The sequence below is a fragment of the Coregonus lavaretus genome (genome assembly GCF_964263955.1).
Source record: "Coregonus lavaretus genome assembly, chromosome: 28".
NCBI lineage: Eukaryota > Metazoa > Chordata > Actinopteri > Salmoniformes > Salmonidae > Coregonus > Coregonus lavaretus.
The window spans coordinates 36603371-36629102 of NC_140015.1; the positions used below are offsets into that span (position 1 = coordinate 36603371).

Here is a 25732-nt window from a genome sequence, read left to right on the forward strand (position 1 = left end):
AAATAAATAAAATAGTCAAATGACCATCTTAAAACAATTCCATATGACAGCTTAGAACAATTTGTTGGGCCTTCCTCTGACACCGCCTGATATAGAGGTCCTGGATGGCCGGGAGCTCGGCCTCTGTGATGTACTGGGCTGTCCGTACCACCCTCTGTAGCGCTTTGCGGTCAAGGGCGGTGCATTTCCCATACCAAGTGGTGATGCAGCCAGTCAAGATGCTCTCGATGGTGCAGCTGTAGAACATTTTGAAAAGTGTGCATCGAATTCTACTAGATGAACAGCCAAAATCAGTATAATGTCCTGGCATTTAAACCATACTCGATTTTTGAAAATTCACATAATATACAACATTTTATTTTTGAATACTGAGAATGCATCATGCGCGATTGCATTGTTTCCCGCTATTCGTTGATTTCGGTGGCGCATCCCCATATCAAATTGATCAGCTGTTGTCAAAGCCGAACTTAGCATGACATCCGGGCATTTAAAATATACTTGATTTTTGAAATGTTGCATACTATTAAACTTTTTTTTTTGCATACTCAAACTGACTACTATTTAGGACGCAAGCATGGGTATTCGGACACAGACATTTAGTTTTTTTGCATTCCATCCTTTTTATCTGTAGAAAGTTTGCTCTTCTTGTGTAAAATGCACCTACAAATCCGACAAAGTTGTAACTTGACTGAAGGGAATTAATTTCTTTGTCAGATGCCCCGATCAGATTGGTCAACGGTCCTAACTCCTGCTCTGGGAGAGTGGAGGTCTACCACAATGGTAGCTGGGGGACAGTGTGTGATGACTCGTGGGACTTGAGTGACGCCCAGGTGGTGTGTAGACAGCTGGGCTGTGGAAGAGCTCTGTCTGCACCACCTGAAGCCCGCTTCGGACAGGGGAACGGGACGATCTGGCTGGATGACGTTATATGTACAGGCAGCGAGTCTAATCTCACAAGGTGCAGTCACAATGGGTTTGGATTACACAACTGTGGACATCATGAAGACGCTGGTGTCATCTGTTCAGGTAGGAGTATTGTTTTTTAAGCTTCTTTATTCATTATTTTTCGATCAACAACCTTAGTAAAGGTTTTCTGGATACAGGTAGATCACCATCCTGGTGTCTTATGGTTTAAACCCCACAACAACTGATTTCACAACCATAAATACGTCAAGACAAGCAAGCACACATTGTCTTTAGGAAATGTCCTATTCTCGTTTATGTATTCATTTTCCTCATTTTTTAAATGTTTATTCTATTTGGACCCAGCCTCCACTTCTCCCCATCCCTTTATAACCCAACCTCCACTAGGGACTTTATTATTATAAAATTGTGTAAAGTAAGTTTGTACTGAACTCCTGTTTTTAGCTCCATCAGGTGGCAGCCACACCACAGCAGCACCACCTATCTACTGGAACACCACAACAGGAACAGCCCGACCAACCAACCAAACAACCACATTGGCAGGTAACTCCACAGAACCAATAACAGAGTGGCAAGATCAATCAATCAATCAATCAATCCAATGTATTTATAAAGCCCTTTTTACATCAGCAGACATCACAAAGTACTATACAGAAACCCAGCCTAAAACCCCAAACAGCAATGCAGATGTAGAATCACACCCAGATGCTTGCCCTGTCCGAATACCTATACTAGCGTACTACATACTTAAACTGCATACTATGTACTCATCGTTGCATACTCTTTAGCACGTACCATTTAATAAGAAGTATAAAGTATGCAGTATGCTACAGCCGCAACGCAGTAGAGGCTCCTGACTGGCTGCGTAGATGGGGCGGGGCCGAGTGCAGGTGAAGTTTTCCAAATTCAACAGACATGCATCGCATTAACCAGCCTGATAAAAGCTCATTTCCAATTTGTTTAATTTATCTAAACTCTGAATTCAATAGGAATGGAGTTATAGGCCTACTAAGGCGGGTATAGGCAGACTATCACATTCGACCTATACCATAGCCCACATAGTCCATCTATCATATTTAAAAAGGACTGAAGACAGAAAAATATAATTTGGTTCCATTTCAGCATATTATTAGTGAAACCAAAGTGTTATAATAATTATAATAATAATATGCCATTTAGCAGACGCTTTTATCTAAAGCGACTTACAGTCATGTGTGCATACATTTTTACGTATGGGTGGTCCTGGGGATCGAACCCACTACCCTGGCGTTACAAGCGCCATGCTCTACCAATTGAGCTACATATATATATATATAATTTAAATCAAATAGCGTAGTACACAGTGGCGTGTATTCATGGATGCCAAGGGAAGCCAGGCTCCCAAAGAAATTGCCAAATAAAAGATTTAACATACACATTCTTTTGTCTTTCATCTCTCTGTGTTTCATACATGTCCTTCAATTCTCAAGAGGCTTTATGTATCTCACTGGATAAAGCATCCGAGCCAACCAAACAGTGCCCCTCTGTCTCAGTATGCGTAGCGTATCTATCTGGTGCCGTCTGGTCAGAAAGAGTATGACATTGTTGCTGCCCTGCATTGTCTTGGCTGTGTGCTTAGTGTTTTTGTCCTGTTGGAAGATTAACCTTCGCCCCAGTCTGAGGTCCTGAGCGCTTTGGAGCAGGTTTTCATCAAGGATCTCCCTGTACTTTGCTCCGTTCATCTTTCCCTCGATCCTGACTAGTCTCCCAGTCCCTGCCACTGAAAAACATGCCACCACCATGCTTCAACGTAGGGATGGTGCCAGGTTTCCTCCAGACGTAACGCTTGGCATTCAGGCCAAAGAGTTTAATCTTGGTTTCATCAGACCAGAGAATCTAGTTTCTCATGGTCTGAGAGTCCTTTAGGTGCCTTTGGCAACTCCAAGGGGGCTGTCATGTGCCTTTTACGGAGGAGTTGCTTCCGTCTGGCCACTCTACCATAAAGGCCTAATTGGTGGAGTACTGCAGAAAATGTTGTCCTTCTGGTAGATTCTCCCATCTCCACAGAGGAACTCTGTGTGCCAAGCTTGTAGCATCATACGTAAGAAGACTCAAGGCTGTAATCGCTGCCAAAGGTGCTTCAGCAGAGTACTGAGTAAAGGGTCTGAATACTTATGGAAATGTGATACTTCCGGGTTTTTTATTTTATAAATTTGATAACATTTCACAAAAACAGTTTTTGCTTTATCATTATGGGGTATTGCGTGTAAATTGATGAGGGGGAAGAAGTATTTAATCCATTTTCGAATAAGGATGTAACGTAACAAAATGTGGAAAAAGTCAAGGGGTCTGAATACTTTCCGAATGCAGTGTGTGTATATATATATATATATATATATATATATATATATATCCTGAGCTTTCTTAGATCTCCTAGATATGGGACAGACACTTCAAAACCTTATTCCTTATGATTTATTTTTTTACTGTCTTTTTTTGTGCCATTTATGAATGTGTTATTCAATGTGTTTCTATGGGTTATAGTAGTAAAAGCCTAATTCAATATTTAATCAAATTATTATTTTATTTAAAAAAATTATACCTAAAAATAAATAAAATAGTCAAATGACCATCTTAAAACAATTCCATATGACAGCTTAGAACAATTTGTTGGGCCTTCCTCTGACACCGCCTGATATAGAGGTCCTGGATGGCCGGGAGCTCGGCCTCTGTGATGTACTGGGCTGTCCGTACCACCCTCTGTAGCGCTTTGCGGTCAAGGGCGGTGCATTTCCCATACCAAGTGGTGATGCAGCCAGTCAAGATGCTCTCGATGGTGCAGCTGTAGAACATTTTGAAAAGTGTGCATCGAATTCTACTAGATGAACAGCCGAAATCAGTATAATGTCCTGGCATTTAAACCATACTCGATTTTTGAAAATTCACATAATATACAACATTTTATTTTTGAATACTGAGAATGCATCATGCGCGATTGCATTGTTTCCCGCTATTCGTTGATTTCGGTGGCGCATCCCCATATCAAATTGATCAGCTGTTGTCAAAGCCGAACTTAGCATGACATCCGGGCATTTAAAATATACTTGATTTTTGAAATGTTGCATACTATTAAACTTTTTTTTTTGCATACTCAAACTGACTACTATTTAGGACGCAAGCATGGGTATTCGGACACAGACATTTAGTTTTTTTGCATTCCATCCTTTTTATCTGTAGAAAGTTTGCTCTTCTTGTGTAAAATGCACCTACAAATCCGACAAAGTTGTAACTTGACTGAAGGGAATTAATTTCTTTGTCAGATGCCCCGATCAGATTGGTCAACGGTCCTAACTCCTGCTCTGGGAGAGTGGAGGTCTACCACAATGGTAGCTGGGGGACAGTGTGTGATGACTCGTGGGACTTGAGTGACGCCCAGGTGGTGTGTAGACAGCTGGGCTGTGGGGAAGCTCTGTCTGCACCACCTGAAGCCCGCTTCGGACAGGGGAACGGGACGATCTGGCTGGATGACGTTATATGTACAGGCAGCGAGTCTAATCTCACAAGGTGCAGTCACAATGGGTTTGGATTACACAACTGTGGACATCATGAAGACGCTGGTGTCATCTGTTCAGGTAGGAGTATTGTTTTTTAAGCTTCTTTATTAATTATTTTTCGATCAACAACCTTAGTAAAGGTTTTCTGGATACAGGTAGATCACCATCCTGGTGTCTTATGGTTTAAACCCCACAACAACTGATTTCACAACCATAAATACGTCAAGACAAGCAAGCACACATTGTCTTTAGGAAATGTCCTATTCTCGTTTATGTATTCATTTTCCTCATTTTTTAAATGTTTATTCTATTTGGACCCAGCCTCCACTTCTCCCCATCCCTTTATAACCCAACCTCCACTTCTCCCCATCCCTTTATAACCCAACCTCCACTAGGGACTTTATTATTATAAAATTGTGTAAAGTAAGTTTGTACTGAACTCCTGTCTTTAGCTCCATCAGGTGGCAGCCACACCACAGCAGCACCACCTATCTACTGGAACACCACAACAGGAACAGCCCGACCAACCAACCAAACAACCACATTGGCAGGTAACTCCACAGAACCAATAACAGAGTGGCAAGATCAATCAATCAATCAATCCAATGTATTTATAAAGCCCTTTTTACATCAGCAGACATCACAAAGTACTATACAGAAACCCAGCCTAAAACCCCAAACAGCAATGCAGATGTAGAATCACACCCAGATGCTTGCCCTGTCCGAATACCTATACTAGCGTACTACATACTTAAACTGCATACTATGTACTCATCGTTGCATACTCTTTAGCACGTACCATTTAATAAGAAGTATGCAGTATGCAGTATGCTACAGCCGCAACGCAGTAGAGGCTCCTGACTGGCTGCGTAGATGGGGCGGGGCCGAGTGCAGGTGAAGTTTTCCAAATTCAACAGACATGCATCGCATTAACCAGCCTGATAATAGCTCATTTCCAATTTGTTTAATTTATCTAAACTCTGAATTCAATAGGAATGGAGTTATAGGCCTACTAAGGCGGGTATAGGCAGACTATCACATTCGACCTATACCATAGCCCACATAGTCCATCTATCATATTTAAAAAGGACTGAAGACAGAAAAATATAATTTGGTTCCATTTCAGCATATTATTAGTGAAACCAAAGTGTTATAATAATAATAATAATAATATGCCATTTAGCAGACGCTTTTATCCAAAGCGACTTACAGTCATGTGTGCATACATTTTTACGTATGGGTGGTCCTGGGGATCGAACCCACTACCCTGGCGTTACAAGCGCCATGCTCTACCAATTGAGCTACATATATATATATAATTTAAATCAAATAGCGTAGTACACAGTGGCGTGTATTCATGGATGCCAAGGGAAGCCAGGCTCCCAAAGAAATTGCCAAATAAAAGATTTAACATACACATTCTTTTGTCTTTCATCTCTCTGTGTTTCATACATGTCCTTCAATTCTCAAGAGGCTTTATGTATCTCACTGGATAAAGCATCCGAGCCAACCAAACAGTGCCCCTCTGTCTCAGTATGCGTAGCGTATCTATCTGGTGCTGTCTGGTCAGAAAGAGTATGACATTGTTGCTGCCCTGCATTGTCTTGGCTGTGTGCTTAGTGTTTTTGTCCTGTTGGAAGATTAACCTTCGCCCCAGTCTGAGGTCCTGAGCGCTTTGGAGCAGGTTTTCATCAAGGATCTCCCTGTACTTTGCTCCGTTCATCTTTCCCTCGATCCTGACTAGTCTCCCAGTTTCTGCCACTGAAAAACATGCCACCACCATGCTTCACCGTAGGGATGGTGCCAGGTTTCCTCCAGACGTAACGCTTGGCATTCAGGCCAAAGAGTTTAATCTTGGTTTCATCAGACCAGAGAATCTTGTTTCTCATGGTCTGAGAGTCCTTTAGGTGCCTTTTGGCAACTCCAAGGGGGCTGTCATGTGCCTTTTACGGAGGAGTTGCTTCCGTCTGGCCACTCTACCATAAAGGCCTAATTGGTGGAGTACTACAGAAATGGTTGTCCTTCTGGTAGGTTCTCCCATCTCCACAGAGGAACTCTGTGTGCCAAGCTTGTAGCATCATACGTAAGAAGACTCAAGGCTGTAATCGCTGCCAAAGGTGCTTCAGCAGAGTACTGAGTAAAGGGTCTGAATACTTATGGAAATGTGATACTTCCGGGTTTTTTATTTTATAAATTTGATAACATTTCACAAAAACAGTTTTTGCTTTATCATTATGGGGTATTGCGTGTAAATTAATGAGGGGGAAGAAGTATTTAATCCATTTTCGAATAAGGATGTAACGTAACAAAATGTGGAAAAAGTCAAGGGGTCTGAATACTTTCCGAATGCAGTGTGTGTATATATATATATATATATATATATATATATATATATATATATATCCTGAGCTTTCTTAGATCTCCTAGATATGGGACAGACACTTCAAAACCTTATTCCTTATGATTTATTTTTTTACTGTCTTTTTTTTGCCATTTATGAATGTGTTATTCAATGTGTTTCTATGGGTTATAGTAGTAAAAGCCTAATTCAATATTTAATCAAATTATTATTTTATTTTAAAAAATTATACCTAAAAATAAATAAAATAGTCAAATGACCATCTTAAAACAATTCCATATGACAGCTTAGAACAATTTGTTGGGCCTTCCTCTGACACCGCCTGATATAGAGGTCCTGGATGGCCGGGAGCTCGGCCTCTGTGATGTACTGGGCTGTCCGTACCACCCTCTGTAGCGCTTTGCGGTCAAGGGCGGTGCATTTCCCATACCAAGTGGTGATGCAGCCAGTCAAGATGCTCTCGATGGTGCAGCTGTAGAACATTTTGAAAAGTGTGCATCGAATTCTACTAGATGAACAGCCGAAATCAGTATAATGTCCTGGAATTTTTGAAAATTCACATAATATACAACATTTTATTTTGGAATACTGAGAATGCATCATGCGCGATTGCATTGTTTCCCGCTATTCGTTGATTTCGGTGGCGCATCCCCATATCGAATTGATCAGCTGTTGTCAAGCCGAACTTAGCATGACATCCGGGCATTTAAAATATACTTGATTTTTTAAATGTTGCATACTATTAAACTTTTTTTTTTGCATACTCAAACGGACTACTATTTAGGACGCAAGCATAGGTATTCGGACACAGACATTTAGTTTTTTTGCATTCCATCCTTTTTATCTGTAGAAAGTTTGCTCTTGTGTAAAATGCACCTACAAATCCGACAAAGTTGTAACTTGACTGAAGGGAATTAATTTCTTTGTCAGATGCCCCGATCAGATTGGTCAACGGTCCTAACTCCTGCTCTGGGAGAGTGGAAGTCTACCACAGTGGTAGCTGGGGGACAGTGTGTGATGACTCGTGGGACTTGAGTGACGCCCAGGTGGTGTGTAGACAGCTGGGCTGTGGGGAAGCTCTGTCTGCACCACCTGAAGCCCGCTTCGGACAGGGGAACGGGACGATCTGGCTGGATGACGTTATATGTACAGGCAGCGAGTCTAATCTCACAAGGTGCAGTCACAATGGGTTTGGATTACACAACTGTGGACATCATGAAGACGCTGGTGTCATCTGTTCAGGTAGGAGTATTGTTTTTTAAGCTTCTTCATCAATTATTTTTCGATCAACAACCTTAGTAAAGGTTTTCTGGATACAGGTGGATCACCATCCTGGTGTCTTATGGTTTAAATCCCACAACAACTGATTTCACAACCATAAATATGTCAAGACAAGCAAGCACACATTTTCTTTAGGAAATGTCCTATTCTCGTTTATGTATTCATTTTCCTCATTTTTTAAATGTTTATTCTATTTGGACCCAACCTCCACTTCTCCCCATCCCTTTATAACCCAACCTCCACTTCTCCCCATCCCTTTATAACCCAACCTCCACTTCTCCAAATCCCTTTATAACCCAACCTCCACTTCTCCCCATCCCTTTATAACCCAACCTCCATTTCTCCCCATCCCTTTATAACCCAACCTCCACTTCTCCCCATCCCTTTATAACCCAACCTCCACTTCTCCCCATCCCTTTATAACCCAACCTCCACTTCTCCCCATCCCTTTATAACCCAACCTCCACTTCTCCCCATCCCTTTATAACCCAACCTCCACTTCTCCCCATCCCTTTATAACCCAACCTCCACTTCTCCCCATCCCTTTATAACCCAACCTCCACTTCTCCCCATCCCGTTATAACCCAACCTCCACTTCTCCCCATCCCTTTATAACCCAACCTCCACTTCTCCCCATCCCTTTATAACCCAACCTCCACTTCTCCCCATCCCTTTACAACCCAACCTCCACTTCTCCCCATCCCTTTATAACCCAACCTCCACTTCTCCCCATCCCTTTATAACCCAACCTCCACTTCTCCCCATCCCTTTATAACCCAACCTCCACTTCTCCCCATCCCTTTATAACCCAACCTCCACTTCTCCCCATCCCTTTATAACCCAACCTCCACTTCTCCCCATCCCTTTATAACCCAACCTCCACTTCTCCCCATCCCTTTATAACCCAACCTCCACTTCTCCCCATCCCTTTATAACCCAACCTCCACTTCTCCCCATCCCTTTATAACCCAACCTCCACTTCTCCCCATCCCGTTATAACCCAACCTCCACTTCTCCCCATCCCTTTATAACCCAACCTCCACTTCTCCCCATCCCTTTATAACCCAACCTCCACTTCTCCCCATCCCGTTATAACCCAACCTCCACTTCTCCCCATCCCTTTATAACCCAACCTCCACTTCTCCCCATCCCTTTATAACCCAACCTCCACTTCTCCCCATCCCGTTATAACCCAACCTCCACTTCTCCCCATCCCTTTATAACCCAACCTCCACTAGGGACTTTATTATTATAAAATTGTGTAAAGTAAGTTTGTACTGAACTCCTGTCTTTAGCTCCATCAGGTGGCAGCCACACCACAGCAGCACCACCTATCTACTGGAACACCACAACAGGAACAGCCCGACCAACAAACCAAACAACCACATTGGCAGGTAACTCCACAGAACCAATAACAGGGTGGCAAGATCAATCAATCAATCAATCCAATTTATTTATAAAGCCCTTTTTTACATCAGCAGACATCACAAAGTACTATACAGAAACCCAGCCTAAAACCCCAAACAGCAATGCAGATGTAGAATCACACCCAGATGCTTGCCCTGTCCGAATACCTATACTAGCGTACTACATACTTAAACTGCATACTATGTACTCATCGTTGCATACTCTTTAGCACGTACCATTTAATAAGAAGTATGCAGTATGCAGTATTCTACAGCCGCAACGCAGTAGAGGCTCCTGACTGGCTGCGTAGATGGGGCGGGGCCGAGTGCAGGTGAAGTTTTCCAAATTCAACAGACATGCATCGCATTAACCAGCCTGATAAAAGCTCATTTCCAATTTGTTTAATTTATCTAAACTCTGAATTCAATAGGAATGGAGTTATAGGCCTACTAAGGCGGGTATAGGCAGACTATCACATTCGACCTATACCATAGCCCACATAGTCCATCTATCATATTTAAAAAGGACTGAAGACAGAAAAATATAATTTGGTTCCATTTCAGCATATTATTAGTGAAACCAAAGTGTTATAATAATAATAATAATAATATGCCATTTAGCAGACGCTTTTATCCAAAGCGACTTACAGTCATGTGTGCATACATTTTTACGTATGGGTGGTCCTGGGGATCGAACCCACTACCCTGGCGTTACAAGCGCCATGCTCTACCAATTGAGCTACATATATATATATAATTTAAATCAAATAGCGTAGTACACAGTGGCGTGTATTCATGGATGCCAAGGGAAGCCAGGCTCCCAAAGAAATTGCCAAATAAAAGATTTAACATAAACATTCTTTTGTCTTTCATCTCTCTGTGTTTCATACATGTCCTTCAATTCTCAAGACGCTTTATGTATCTCACTGGATAAAGCATCCGAGCCAACCAAACAGTGCCCCTCTGTCTCAGTATGCGTAGCGTATCTATCTGGTGCTGTCTGGTCAGAAAGAGTATGAAATTGTTGCCGCCCGTAGCATTGAATGCAACGGAAACCAGCGAGCATTTGGCCTCCCAAATTATTGGCTATTATAAAATAATAATAGCCAATAAGCGTTGAGCTAAACTGAGTGAGCCCAGCTGTGAATGGTCCTGGTCAACCGAACAAAAGTGTCAAGGGAAGCCAGTTTGGATTTGGCTTCAGACCAATCACATCACAAGCCAAACATCATTATTGACAGAAAAATTGAATTGTTGCATCTCGTTGTGTTTTTGTCCTCCGGTGGCTAGCTAGCTAGCTAAAATTGTCCCTTACCTAAATTAGCCATGGATGGAGATAGGGATTTGGATTTTACTTAATTCTCTGTACTCGCCAATGATTATAACAACGATTCTGTTCCAACCATAAATTAATACATTGTGCTCCTGGCCTGAGAGGATGGAAGTTCAACATGTAGCTAGATGTAGTATGCTAATGTTAACTAGCTGGCCTGGCGTATTGTTTCCCATGAAAGGAAGTTAGGCTAGCGAGCAAGTATTTTAGCAAGGTAGCCTAGGTCAACAAAAACTAAAAGTGTGTACTGTATGACAGAGTCATAGATCATTTAGGCAACATGAAAGAGCAAGAGTTTCTCTACAAGTAGGGTGAGTCAACATGTTTTTTCTACTTGTACGTACGCACACACAAACACACAAAAATCAGTCCCATGGACAGCCACATCATATTTAGCTTACGTTGATTGGACTAAATAGTTTTTGGTATCATTTAGTTGCCACTATATTAGACTAAGCATAGGTGATTAGATGATGTTGAAATGTTGAAGTTGAAATGGTGCTGGAATAGTGGAGGCAGCTCCTGTTTTCTTTGCGACTTGCGGTAATGGAAATGTCGGTAACATTACCTTGCTTGACAATGCTGTAGGCCATGAACTGTTTGTTACATGCAATTTATTTTGTGGACTTCACCGGACAGATGTTGCCCTCCAGTTTTGTAATGAAACAAATGTGTGGTTGAATCTATTCTGCCACTGTGTCTTCTTATTGTCTCGGCCTTAGGCCTATATATCATGGTGGCAAGGCATATGAACTAACAGGTTATAGAGCAAACAACGCAATTATCACAACACTAGTTGTAATATGGCTTTTTTTTCTGGATTGGCTTCCCCAGTGATTTTACCAAGGCACCGCTACTGGTAACATAAACACCAAAACTTTTCAAATGTTCAAATCAAAAGGCTATTATTTCACAGAAAAACGTGGGCAGTTGGGTGCATCGCAAATTCAGAACTGCTGGACAGCAACATAATAAACTAAAGCACTAATCATTGGGAAAGAGATCAGTGTCACGATCGTCGGATATAGAGGACCAAGGCGCAGCGTGGAAGGTGAACATACTTATTTATTAAATGATACACGAACAAAACAACAAATCAATACGTGACGTCCACAGGTGCAAAACACAAACCAACACGGAACAAGATCCCACAAACACTGTGGGAAAACCACCTGACTAAATATGGTTCCCAATCAGAGACAACTAGCAACAGCTGATACTCGTTGCCTCTGATTGAGAACCACTCTGGCCAACATAGATATACAAAACTAGACTAGACACAACGAGCACAAAACATAAACTCTACACACCCTGGCTCAACTTAAAAGAGTCCCTAGAGCCAGGGCGTGACAATCAGAATGACTGCTAAGGGTTGATCCACAAATTAAACAATTACAGTGCCTTCAGAAAGTATTCATACCCCTTGACTTTTTCCAAATGTTGTTACATTACAGCCTTATATAAAAAATAAAAAAAACATCAATCTACACACAATACCCCATAATGACAAAGCAAAAACTATTTTATTAAAACATTTTTATAAGAATGTATTTTTTTTTTCAACGGATATATCACATTTACATAAGTATTCAGACCCTTTACTCAGTACTTTGTTGAAGCACCTTTGGCAGCGATTACAGCCTCAAGTCTTCTTGGGTATGACGCTACAAGCTTGACACACCTGCATCACATTCTTCTCTGTCAGGTTGGATGGGGAGTGTCGCTGGACAGCTTTTTTCACATCTCTCCAGAGATGTTCGATCGGGTTCAAACTCTGGCTGGGCAACTCAAGGACATTCAGAGACTTGTCCTGAAGCCACTCCTGCATTGTCTTGGCTGTGTGCTTAGTGTTTTTGTCCTGTTGGAAGATTAACCTTCGCCCCAGTCTGAGGTCCTGAGCGCTTTGGAGCAGGTTTTCATCAAGGATCTCCCTGTACTTTGCTCCGTTCATCTTTCCCTCGATCCTGACTAGTCTCCCAGTCCCTGCCACTGAAAAACATGCCACCACCATGCTTCACCGTAGGGATGGTGCCAGGTTTCCTCCAGACGTGACGCTTGGCATTCAGGCCAAAGAGTTTAATCTTGGTTTCATCAGACCAGAGAATCTTGTTTCTCATGGTCTGAGAGTCCTTTAGGTGCCTTTTGGCAACTCCAAGGGGGCTGTCATGTGCCTTTTACTGAGGAGTGGCTTCCGTCTGGCCACTCTACCATAAAGGCCTAATTGGTGGAGTACTGCAGAAATGGTTGTCCTTCTGGTAGGTTCTCCCATCTCCACAGAGGAACTCTGTGTGCCAAGCTTGTAGCGTCATACGTAAGAAGACTCAAGGCTGTCATCGCTGCCAAAGGTGCTTCAGCAGAGTACTGAGTAAAGGGTCTGAATACTTATGGAAATGTGATACTTCCGGGTTTTTTATTTTATAAATTTGATAACATTTCACAAAAACAGTTTTTGCTTTATCATTATGGGGTATTGCGTGTAAATTGATGAGGGGGAAGAAGTATTTAATCCATTTTCGAATAAGGATGTAACGTAACAAAATGTGGAAAAAGTCAAGGGGTCTGAATACTTTCCGAATGCAGTGTGTGTATATATATATATATATATATATATATATATATATATATATATATATATGTATATCCTGAGCTTTCTTAGATCTCCTAGATATGGGACAGACACTTCAAAACCTTATTCCTTATGATTTATTTTTTTACTGTCTTTTTCTTGCCTTTATGAATGTGTTATTCAATGTGTTTCTATGGGTTATAGTAGTAAAAGCCTAATTCAATATTTAATCAAATTATTATTTTATTTAAAAAAATTATACCTAAAAATAAATAAAATAGTCAAATGACCATCTTAAAACAATTCCATATGACAGCTTAGAACAATTTGTTGGGCCTTCCTCTGACACCGCCTGATATAGAGGTCCTGGATGGCCGGGAGCTCGGCCTCTGTGATGTACTGGGCTGTCCGTACCACCCTCTGTAGCGCTTTGCGGTCAAGGGCGGTGCATTTCCCATACCAAGTGGTGATGCAGCCAGTCAAGATGCTCTCGATGGTGCAGCTGTAGAACATTTTGAAAAGTGTGCATCGAATTCTACTAGATGAACAGCCGAAATCAGTATAATGTCCTGGAATTTTTGAAAATTCACATAATATACAACATTTTATTTTTGAATACTGTGAATGCATCATGCACGATTGCATTGTTTCCCGCTATTCGTTGATTTCGGTGGCGCATCCCCATATCAAATTGATCAGCTGTTGTCAAAGCCGAACTTAGCATGACATCCGGGCATTTAAAATATACTTGATTTTTTAAATGTTGCATACTATTAAACTTTTTTTTTTGCATACTCAAACGGACTACTATTTAGGACGCAAGCATAGGTATTCGGACACAGACATTTCATTTTTTTGCATTCCATCCTTTTTATCTGTAGAAAGTTTGCTCTTGTGTAAAATGCACCTACAAATCCGACAAAGTTGTAACTTGACTGAAGGGAATTAATTTCTTTGTCAGATGCCCCGATCAGATTGGTCAACGGTCCTAACTCCTGCTCTGGGAGAGTGGAGGTCTACCACAGTGGTAGCTGGGGGACGGTGTGTGATGACTCGTGGGACTTGAGTGACGCCCAGGTGGTGTGTAGACAGCTGGGCTGTGGGGAAGCTCTGTCTGCACCACCTGAAGCCCGCTTCGGACAGGGGAACGGGACGATCTGGCTGGATGACGTTATATGTACAGGCAGCGAGTCTAATCTCACAAGGTGCAGTCACAATGGGTTTGGATTACACAACTGTGGACATCATGAAGACGCTGGTGTCATCTGTTCAGGTAGGAGTATTGTTTTTTAAGCTTCTTCATCAATTATTTTTCGATCAACAACCTTAGTAAAGGTTTTCTGGATACAGGTGGATCACCATCCTGGTGTCTTATGGTTTAAATCCCACAACAACTGATTTCACAACCATAAATATGTCAAGACAAGCAAGCACACATTTTCTTTAGGAAATGTCCTATTCTCGTTTATGTATTTATTTTCCTCATTTTTTAAATGTTTATTCTATTTGGACCCAACCTCCACTTCTCCCCATCCCTTTATAACCCAACCTCCACTTCTCCCCATCCCTTTATAACCCAACCTCCACTTCTCCCCATCCCTTTATAACCCAACCTCCATTTCTCCCCATCCCTTTATAACCCAACCTCCACTTCTCCCCATCCTTTATAACCCAACCTCCACTTCTCCCCATCCCTTTATAACCCAACCTCCACTTCTCCCCATCCCTTTATAACCCAACCTCCACTTCTCCCCATCCCTTTATAACCCAACCTCCACTTCTCCCCATCCCTTTACAACCCAACCTCCACTTCTCCCCATCCCTTTATAACCCAACCTCCACTTCTCCCCATCCCTTTATAACCCAACCTCCACTTCTCCCCATCCCTTTATAACCCAACCTCCACTTCTCCCCATCCCTTTATAACACAACCTCCACTTCTCCCCATCCCTTTATAACCCAACCTCCACTTCTCCCCATCCCGTTATAACCCAACCTCCACTTCTCCCCATCCCTTTATAACCCAACCTCCACTTCTCCCCATCCCTTTATAACCCAACCTCCACTTCTCCCCATCCCGTTATAACCCAACCTCCACTTCTCCCCATCCCTTTATAACCCAACCTCCACTTCTCCCCATCCCTTTATAACCCAACCTCCACTTCTCCCCATCTCGTTATAACCCAACCTCCACTTCTCCCCATCCCTTTATAACCCAACCTCCACTTCTCCCCATCCCTTTATAACCCAACCTCCACTTCTCCCCATCCCGTTATAACCCAACCTCCACTTCTCCCCATCCCTTTATAACCCAACCTCCACTTCTCCCCATCCCTTTATAACCCAACCTCCACTTCTCCCCATCCCGTTATAACCCAACCTCCACTTCTCCCCATCCCTTTATAACCCAACCTCCACTAGGGACTTTATTATTATAAAATTGTGTAAAGTAAGTTTGTACTGAACTCCTGTCTTTAGCTCCATCAGGTGGCAGCCACACCACAGCAGCACCACCTATCTACTGGAACACCACAACAGGAACAGCCCGACCAACAAACCAAACAACCACATTGGCAGGTAACTCCACAGAACCAATAACAGGGTGGCAAGATCAATCAATCAATCAATCCAATTTATTTATAAAGCCCTTTTTACATCAGCAGACATCACAAAGTACTATACAGAAAGCCAGCCTAAAACCCCAAACAGCAATGCAGATGTAGAATCACACCCAGATGCTTGCCCTGTCCGAATACCTATACTGGCGTACTACATACTTAAACTGCATACTATGTACTCATCGTTGCATACTCTTTAGCACGTACCATTTAATAAGAAGTATGCAGTATGCAGTATGCTACAGCCGCAACGCAGTAGAGGCTCCTGACTGGCTGCGTAGATGGGGCGGGGCCGAGTGCAGGTGAAGTTTTCCAAATTCAACAGACATGCATCGCATTAACCAGCCTGATAATAGCTCATTTCCAATTTGTTTAATTTATCTAAACTCTGAATAGAATAGGAAGGAGTTATAGGCCTACTAAGGCGGGTATAGGCAGACTATCACATTCGACCTATACCATAGCCCACATAGTCCATCTATCATATTTAAAAAGGACTGAAGACAGAAAAATATAATTTGGTTCCATTTCAACATATTATTAGTGAAACCAAAGTGTTATAATAATAATAATAATATGCCATTTAGCAGACGCTTTTATCCAAAGCGACTTACAGTCATGTGTGCATACATTTTTACGTATGGGTGGTCCTGGGGATTGAACCCACTACCCTGGTGTTACAAGCGCCATGCTCTACCAATTGAGCTACATATACAGTGGGGAGAACAAGTATTTGATACACTGCAGATTTTTCAGGTTTTCCTACTTATAAAGCATGTAGAGGTCTGTAATTTTTATCATAGGTACACATCAACTGTGAGAGACGGAATCTAAAACAAAAATCCAGAAAATCACATTGTATGATTTTTAAGTAATTAATTTGCATTTTATTGCATGACATAAGTATTTGATACATCAGAAAAGCAGAACTTAATATTTCGTACAGAAACCTTTGTTTGCAATTACAGAGATCATACGTTTCCTGTAGGTCTTGACCAGGTTTGCACACACTGCAGCAGGGATTTTGGCCCACTCCTCCATACAGACCTTCTCCAGATCCTTCAGGTTTCGGGGCTGTCGCTGGGCAATACGGACTTTCAGCTCCCTCCAAAGATTTTCTATTGGGTTCAGGTCTGGAGACTGGCTAGGCCACTCCAGGACCTTGAGATGCTTCTTACGGAGCCACTCCTTAGTTGCCCTGGCTGTGTGTTTCGGGTCGTTGTCATGCTGGAAGACCCAGCGACGACCCATCTTCAACACTTACTGAGGGAAGGAGGTTGTTGGCCAAGATCTCGCGATACATGGCCCCATCCATCCTCCCCTCAATACGGTGCAGTCGTCCTGTCCCTTTTGCAGAAAAGCATCCCCAAAGAATGATATTTCCACCTCCATGCTTCACGGTTGGGATGGTGTTCTTGGGGTTGTACTCATCCTTCTTCTTCCTCCAAACACGGCAAGTGGAGTTTATACCAAAAAGCTCTATTTTTGTCTCATCAGACCACATGACCTTCTCCCATTCCTCCTCTGGATCATCCAGATGGTCATTGGCAAACTTCAGACGGGCCTGGACATGCGCTGGCTTGAGCAGGGGGACCTTGCGTGCGCTGCAGGATTTTAATCCATAATGGTGTAGTGTGTTACTAATGGTTTTCTTTGAGACTGTGGTCCCAGCTCTCTTCAGGTCATTGACCAGGTCCTGCCGTGTAGTTCTGGGCTGATCCCTCACCTTCCTCATGATCTTTGATGCCCCACGAGGTGAGATCTTGCATGGAGCCCTAGACCGAGGGTTATTGACCGTCATCTTGAACTTCTTCCATTTTCTAATTATTGCGCCAACAGTTGTTGCCTTCTCACCAAGCTGCTTGCCTATTGTCCTGTAGCCCATCCCAGCCTTGTGCAGGTCTACAATTTTATCCCTGATGTCCTTACACAGCTCTCTGGTCTTGGCCATTGTAGAGAGGTTGGAGTCTGTTTATTGAGTGTGTGGACAGGTGTCTTTTATACAGGTAACAAGTTCAAACAGGTGCAGTTAATACAGGTAATGAGTAGAGAACAGGAGGGCTTCTTAAAGAAAAACTAACAGGTCTGTGAGAGCCGGAATTCTTACTGGTTGGTAGGTGATCAAATACTTACAGTGGGGGAAAAAAGTATTTAGTCAGCCACCAATTGTGCAAGTTCTCCCACTTAAAAAGATGAGAGAGGCCTGTAATTTTCATCATAGGTACACATCAACTATGACAGACAAATTGAGAAAAAAAATCCAGAAAATCACATTGTAGGACTTTTAATGAATTTATTTGCAAATTATGGTGGAAAATAAGTATTTGTTCACCTACAAACAAGCAAGATTTCTGGCTCTCACAGACCTGTAACTTCTTCTTTAAGAGGCTCCTTTGTCCTCCACTCGTTACCTGTATTAATGGCACCTGTTTGAACTTGTTATCAGTATAAAAGACACCTGTCCACAACCTCAAACAGTCACACTCCAAACTCCACTATGGCCAAGACCAAAGAGCTGTTAAAGGACACCAGAAACAAAATTGTAGACCTGCACCAGGCTGGGAAGACTGAATCTGCAATAGGTAAGCAGCTTGGTTTGAAGAAATCAACTGTGGGAGCAATTATTAGGAAATGGAAGACATACGAGACCACTGTTAATCTCCCTCGATCTGGGGTTCCACGCAAGATCTCACCCCGTGGGGTCAAAATGATCACAAGAACGGTGAGCAAAAATCCCAGAACCACATGGGGGGACCTAGTGAATGACCTGCAGAGAGCTGGGACCAAAGTAACAAAGCCTACCATCAGTAACACACTACGCCGCCAGGGACTCAAAACCTGCAGTGCCAGACGTGTCCCCCTGCTTAAGCCAGTACATGTCCAGGCCCGTCTGAAGTTAGCTAGAGTGCATTTTGATGATCCAGAAGAGGATTGGGAGAATGTCATATGGTCAGATGAAACCAAAATATAACTTTTTGGTAAAAACTCAACTCGTCGTGTTTGGAGGACAAAGAATGCTGAGTTGCATCCAAAGAACACCATACCTACTGTGAAGCATGGGGGTGGAAACATCATGCTTTGGGGCTGTTTTTCTGCAAAGGGACCAGGACGACTGATCCGTGTAAAGGAAAGAATGAATGGGGCCAAGTATCGTTAGATTTTGAGTGAAAACCTCCTTCCCTCAGTAAGTGTTGAAGATGGGTCGTCGCTGGGTCTTCCAGCATGACAACGACCCGAAACACACAGCCAGGGCAACTAAGGAGTGGCTCCGTAAGAATCATCTCAAGGTCCTGGAGTGGCCTAGTCAGTCTCCAGATCTCAACCCCATAGAAAATCTTTGGAGGGAGTTGAAAGTCTGTGTTGCCCAGCGACAGCCCCAAAACATCACTGCTCTAGAGGAGATCTGCATGGAGGAATGTGCCAAAATACCAGCAACAGTGTGTGAAAACCTTGTGAAGACTTACAGAAAACGTTTGACCTGTGTCATTGCCAACAAAGGGTATATAACAAAGTATTGAGAAACTTTTGTTATTGACCAAATACTTATTTTCCACCATAATTTGCAAATAAATTCATAAAAAATCCTACAATGTGATTTTCTGGAAAAAAAAATCTCATTTTGTCTGTCATAGTTGATGTGTACCTATGATGAAAATTACAGGCCTCTCTCATCTTTTTAAGTGGGAGAACTTGCACAATTGGTGGCTGACTAAATACTTTTTTCCCCCACTGTATGTCATGCAATAAAATGCTAATTAATTACTTTAAAATTATATAATGTGACTTTCTGGATTTTTGTTTTAGATTCTGTCTCTCACAGTTGGAGTGTACCTATGATAAAAATTACAGACCTCTACATGCTTTGTAAGTAGGAAAACCTGCAAAATCGGCAGTGTATCAAATACTTGTTCTCCGCACTGTATATATAATTTAAATCAAATAGCGTAGTACACAGTGGCGTGTATTCATGGATGCCAAGGGAAGCCAGGCTCCCAAAGAAATTGCCAAATAAAAGATTTAACATACACATTCTTTTGTCTTTCATCTCTCTGTGTTTCATACATGTCCTTCAATTCTCAAGAGGCTTTATGTATCTCACTGGATAAAGCATCCGAGCCAACCAAACAGTGCCCCTCTGTCTCAGTATGCGTAGCGTATCTATCTGGTGCTGTCTGGTCAGAAAGAGTATGACATTGTTGCCGCCCTGCATTGTCTTGGCTGTGTGCTTAGTGTTTTTGTCCTGTTGGAAGATTAACCTTCGCCCCAGTCTGAGGTCCTGAGCGCTTTGGAGCAGGTTTTCATCAAGGATCTCCCTGTACTTTGCTCCGTTCATCTTTCCCTCGATCCTGACTAGTCTCCCAGTCCCTGCCACTGAAAAACATGCCACCACCATGCTTCACCGTAGGGATGGTGCCAGGTTTCCTCCAGACGTGACGTTTGGCATTCAGGCCAAAGAGTTTAATCTTGGTTTCATCAGACCAGAGAATCTTGTTTCTCATGGTCTGAGAGTCCTTTAGGTGCCTTTTGGCAACTCCAAGGGGGCTGTCATGTGCCTTCTACTGAGGAGTGGCTTCCGTCTGGCCACTCTACCATAAAGGCCTAATTGGTGGAGTACTGCAGAAATGGTTGTCCTTCTGGTAGGTTCTCCCATCTTCACAGAGGAACTCTGTGTGCCAAGCTTGTAGCGTCATACGTAAGAAGACTCAAGGCTGTAATCGCTGCCAAAGGTGCTTCAGCAGAGTACTGAGTAAAGGGTCTGAATACTTATGGAAATGTGATACTTCCGGGTTTTTTATTTTATAAATTTGATAACATTTCACAAAAACAGTTTTTGCTTTATCATTATGGGGTATTGCGTGTAAATTGATGAGGGGGAAGAAGTATTTAATCCATTTTCGAATAAGGATGTAACGTAACAAAATGTGGAAAAAGTCAAGGGGTCTGAATACTTTCCGAATGCAGTGTGTATATATATATATATATATATATATATATATATATATATATATATATATCCTGAGCTTTCTTAGATCTCCTAGATATGGGACAGACACTTCAAAACCTTATTCCTTATGATTAATTTTTTTACTGTCTTTTTTTTGCCATTTATGAATGTGTTATTCAATGTGTTTCTATGGGTTATAGTAGTAAAAGCCTAATTCAATATTTAATCAAATTATTATTTTATTTAAAAAAATTATACCTAAAAATAAATAAAATAGTCAAATGACCATCTTAAAACAATTCCATATGACAGCTTAGAACAATTTGTTGGGCCTTCCTCTGACACCGCCTGATATAGAGGTCCTGGATGGCCGGGAGCTCGGCCTCTGTGATGTACTGGGCTGTCCGTACCACCCTCTGTAGCGCTTTGCGGTCAAGGGCGGTGCATTTCCCATACCAAGTGGTGATGCAGCCAGTCAAGATGCTCTCGATGGTGCAGCTGTAGAACATTTTGAAAAGTGTGCATCGAATTCTACTAGATGAACAGCCGAAATCAGTATAATGTCCTGGCATTTAAACCATACTCGATTTTTGAAAATTCACATAATATACAACATTTTATTTTTGAATACTGAGAATGCATCATGCGCGATTGCATTGTTTCCCGCTATTCGTTGATTTCGGTGGCGCATCCCCATATCAAATTGATCAGCTGTTGTCAAAGCCGAACTTAGCATGACATCCGGGCATTTAAAATATACTTGATTTTTGAAATGTTGCATACTATTAAACTTTTTTTTTTGCATACTCAAACTGACTACTATTTAGGACGCAAGCATGGGTATTCGGACACAGACATTTAGTTTTTTTGCATTCCATCCTTTTTATCTGTAGAAAGTTTGCTCTTCTTGTGTAAAATGCACCTACAAATCCGACAAAGTTGTAACTTGACTGAAGGGAATTAATTTCTTTGTCAGATGCCCCGATCAGATTGGTCAACGGTCCTAACTCCTGCTCTGGGAGAGTGGAGGTCTACCACAATGGTAGCTGGGGGACAGTGTGTGATGACTCGTGGGACTTGAGTGACGCCCAGGTGGTGTGTAGACAGCTGGGCTGTGGGGAAGCTCTGTCTGCACCACCTGAAGCCCGCTTCGGACAGGGGAACGGGACGATCTGGCTGGATGACGTTATATGTACAGGCAGCGAGTCTAATCTCACAAGGTGCAGTCACAATGGGTTTGGATTACACAACTGTGGACATCATGAAGACGCTGGTGTCATCTGTTCAGGTAGGAGTATTGTTTTTTAAGCTTCTTTATTAATTATTTTTCGATCAACAACCTTAGTAAAGGTTTTCTGGATACAGGTAGATCACCATCCTGGTGTCTTATGGTTTAAACCCCACAACAACTGATTTCACAACCATAAATACGTCAAGACAAGCAAGCACACATTGTCTTTAGGAAATGTCCTATTCTCGTTTATGTATTCATTTTCCTCATTTTTTAAATGTTTATTCTATTTGGACCCAGCCTCCACTTCTCCCCATCCCTTTATAACCCAACCTCCACTAGGGACTTTATTATTATAAAATTGTGTAAAGTAAGTTTGTACTGAACTCCTGTCTTTAGCTCCATCAGGTGGCAGCCACACCACAGCAGCACCACCTATCTACTGGAACACCACAACAGGAACAGCCCGACCAACCAACCAAACAACCACATTGGCAGGTAACTCCACAGAACCAATAACAGAGTGGCAAGATCAATCAATCAATCAATCCAATGTATTTATAAAGCCCTTTTTACATCAGCAGACATCACAAAGTACTATACAGAAACCCAGCCTAAAACCCCAAACAGCAATGCAGATGTAGAATCACACTCAGATGCTTGCCCTGTCCAAATACCTATACTAGCGTACTACATACTTAAACTGCATACTATGTACTCATCGTTGCATACTCTTTAGCACGTACCATTTAATAAGAAGTATGCAGTATGCAGTATGCTACAGCCGCAACGCAGTAGAGGCTCCTGACTGGCTGCGTAGATGGGGCGGGGCCGAGTGCAGATGAAGTTTTCCAAAATTTCTTTTTGATACTGTTGCAAAGCTAACTAAAAAGCAGCATTCCCCAAGAGAGGATGGCTTTCACTTCAGCAGTAATAAATTCATGAACTTCTTTGAGGAAAAGATCATGACCATTAGAAAGCAAATTACGGACTCCTCTTTGAATCCAGGGCTTAGCTGTCCTGGATCTGCACAGCTCTGCGAGGGCCTGGGATCAGGAGAGACACTTAAGTGTTTTAATACTATATCTCTTGACACAATGATGAAAATAATCATGGCCTCTAAACCTTCAAGCTGCATACTGGATCCTATTCCTACTAAACTGCTGAAGGAGCTGCTTCCTGTGCTTGGCCCTCCTATGTTGAACATAATAAACAGCTCTCTATCCACCGGATGTTTACCAAACTCACTAAAAGTGGCAGTGATAAAGCCTCTCTTGAAAAAGCCAAACCTTGACCCGGAAAATATAAAAAACTATCGGCCTATATCGAATCTTCCATTCCTCTCAAAAATTTTAGAAAAAGCTGTTGCGCAGCAACTCACTGCCTTTCTGAAGACAAACAATGTATACGAAATGCTTCAGTCTGGTTTTAGACCCCATCATAGCACTGAGACTGCACTTGTGAAGGTGGTAAATGACCTTTTATTGGCGTCAGACCGAGGCTCTGCATCTGTCCTCGTGCTACTAGACCTTAGTGCTGCCTTTGACACCATCGATCACCACATTCTTTTGGAGAGACTGGAAACCCAAATTGGTCTACACGGACAAGTTCTGGCCTGGTTTAGATCTTACCTGTCGGAAAGATATCAGTTTGTCTCTGTGAATGGTCTGTCCTCCGACAAATCAACTGTACATTTCGGTGTTCCTCAAGGTTCCGTTTTAGGACCACTATTGTTTTCACTATATATTTTAACTCTTGGGGATGTTATTCGAAAACATAATGTTAACTTTCACTGCTATGCGGATGACACACAGCTGTACATTTCAATGAAACATGGTGAAGCCCCAAAATTGCCCTCGCTAGAAGCCTGTGTTTCAGACATAAGGAAGTGGATGGCTGAAAACGTTCTACTTTTAAACTCGGACAAAACAGAGATGCTTGTTCTAGGTCCCAAGAAACAAAGAGATCTTCTGTTAAATCTGACAATTCATCTTGATGGTTGTAAAGTCGTCTCAAATAAAACTGTGAAGGACCTAGGCGTTACTCTTGACCCTGATCTCTCTTTTGACAAACATATCAAGACTGTTTCAAGGACAGCTTTTTTCCATCTACGTAACATTGCAAAAATCAGAGATTTTCTGTCCAAAAATGATGCAGAAAAATTAATCCATGCATTTGTTACTTCTAGGTTAGACTACTGCAATGCTCTACTTTCCGGCTACCCGGATAAAGCACTAAATAAACTTCAGTTAGTGCTAAATACGGCTGCTAGAATCCTGACTAGAACCAAGAAATGTGATCATATTACTCCAGTGCTAGCTTCCCTACACTGGCTTCCTGTTAAGGCAAGGGCTGATTTCAAGGTTTTACTGTTAACCTATAAAGCGTTACATGGGCTTGCTCCTACCTATCTTTCCGAGTTGGTCCTGCCGTACATACCAATACGTACGCTACGGTCACAAGACGCAGGCCTCCTAATTGTCCCTAGAATTTCTAAGCAAACAGCGGGAGGCAGGGCTTTCTCCTATAGATCTCCATTTTTATGGAACAGTTTGCCTACCCATGTGAGAGACGCAGACTCGGTCTCAACCTTTAAGTCTTTACTGAAGACTTATCTCTTCAGTAGGTCATATGATTGAGTGTAGTCTGGCCCAGGAGTCTTCGGATGGGGCCACAGTGTCTCCGGACCGCTCCTGTCTCAGCCTCCAGTATTTATGCTGCAGTAGTTTATGTGTCGGGGGGCTGGGGTTAGTTGGTTATACCTGGAGTACTTCTCCTGTCTTATCCAGTGTCCTGTGTGAATTTAAGTATGCTCTCTCTAATTCTCTCGTTCTCTCTTTCTCTCTGAGAACCTGAGCCCTAGGACCATACGTCAGGACTACCGGGCATGCTGACACCTTGCTGTCCCCAGTCCGCCTGGCCTTGCTGCTATTCCAGTTTCAACTGTTCTGCCTGCGGTTACGAAACCCCTACCTGTCCCAGACCTGCTGTTTTCAACTCTTAATGATCGGCTATGAAAAGCCAACTGAGAGACCTGAGCCCTAGGACCATACGTCGGGACTACCGGCCGTGGTGACTCCTTGCTGTCCCCAGTCCGCCTGGCCTTGCTGCTATTCCAGTTTTAACTGTTCTGCCTGCGGTTATGGAACCCCTACCTGTCCCAGACCTGCTGTTTTCAACTCTTAATGATCGGCTATGAAAAGCCAACTGAGATTTATTCCTGATTATTATTTGACCATGCTTGTCACTTATGAACATTTTTGAACATCTTGGCATGGTTCTGTTATAATCTCCACCCGGCACAGCCAGAAGAGGACTGGCCACCCCTCATAGCCTGGTTCCTCTCTAGGTTTCTTCCTAGGTTTTGGCCTTTCTAGGGAGTTTTTCCTAGCCACCGTGCTTCTACACCTGCATTACTAGCTGTTTGGGGTTTTAGGCTGGGTGTCTGTACAGCACTTCGAGATATTAGCTAATGTATGAAGGGCTATATAAAATAAAATTGATTGATTGATTGATTGAAGTTTTCCAAATTCAAC

At 42.4% G+C, this 25732-nt stretch overlaps 1 protein-coding gene across 1 annotated transcript in view; it reads left to right on the forward strand.

Annotated features, from left to right (window-relative positions):
- Positions 1-574: 574 nt before the first annotated feature.
- The window catches only part of LOC311103248 (scavenger receptor cysteine-rich domain-containing protein DMBT1-like), a gene marked incomplete at both ends in the record, with an annotated part of 31032 nt that continues 5874 nt past the window's right edge, over positions 575-25732 (forward strand). Inside the window, 11 exons of the mRNA XM_084144787.1 lie at positions 575-578; positions 715-930; positions 1369-1467; positions 4224-4439; positions 4910-5008; positions 7747-7990; positions 9393-9491; positions 14377-14607; positions 15881-15979; positions 21955-22185; positions 22596-22694. Of these exons, the coding sequence (XP_084000913.1) occupies positions 575-578; positions 715-930; positions 1369-1467; positions 4224-4439; positions 4910-5008; positions 7747-7990; positions 9393-9491; positions 14377-14607; positions 15881-15979; positions 21955-22185; positions 22596-22694 (1637 nt within the window). The remainder of the gene's footprint in view (positions 579-714; positions 931-1368; positions 1468-4223; positions 4440-4909; positions 5009-7746; positions 7991-9392; positions 9492-14376; positions 14608-15880; positions 15980-21954; positions 22186-22595; positions 22695-25732) is intronic.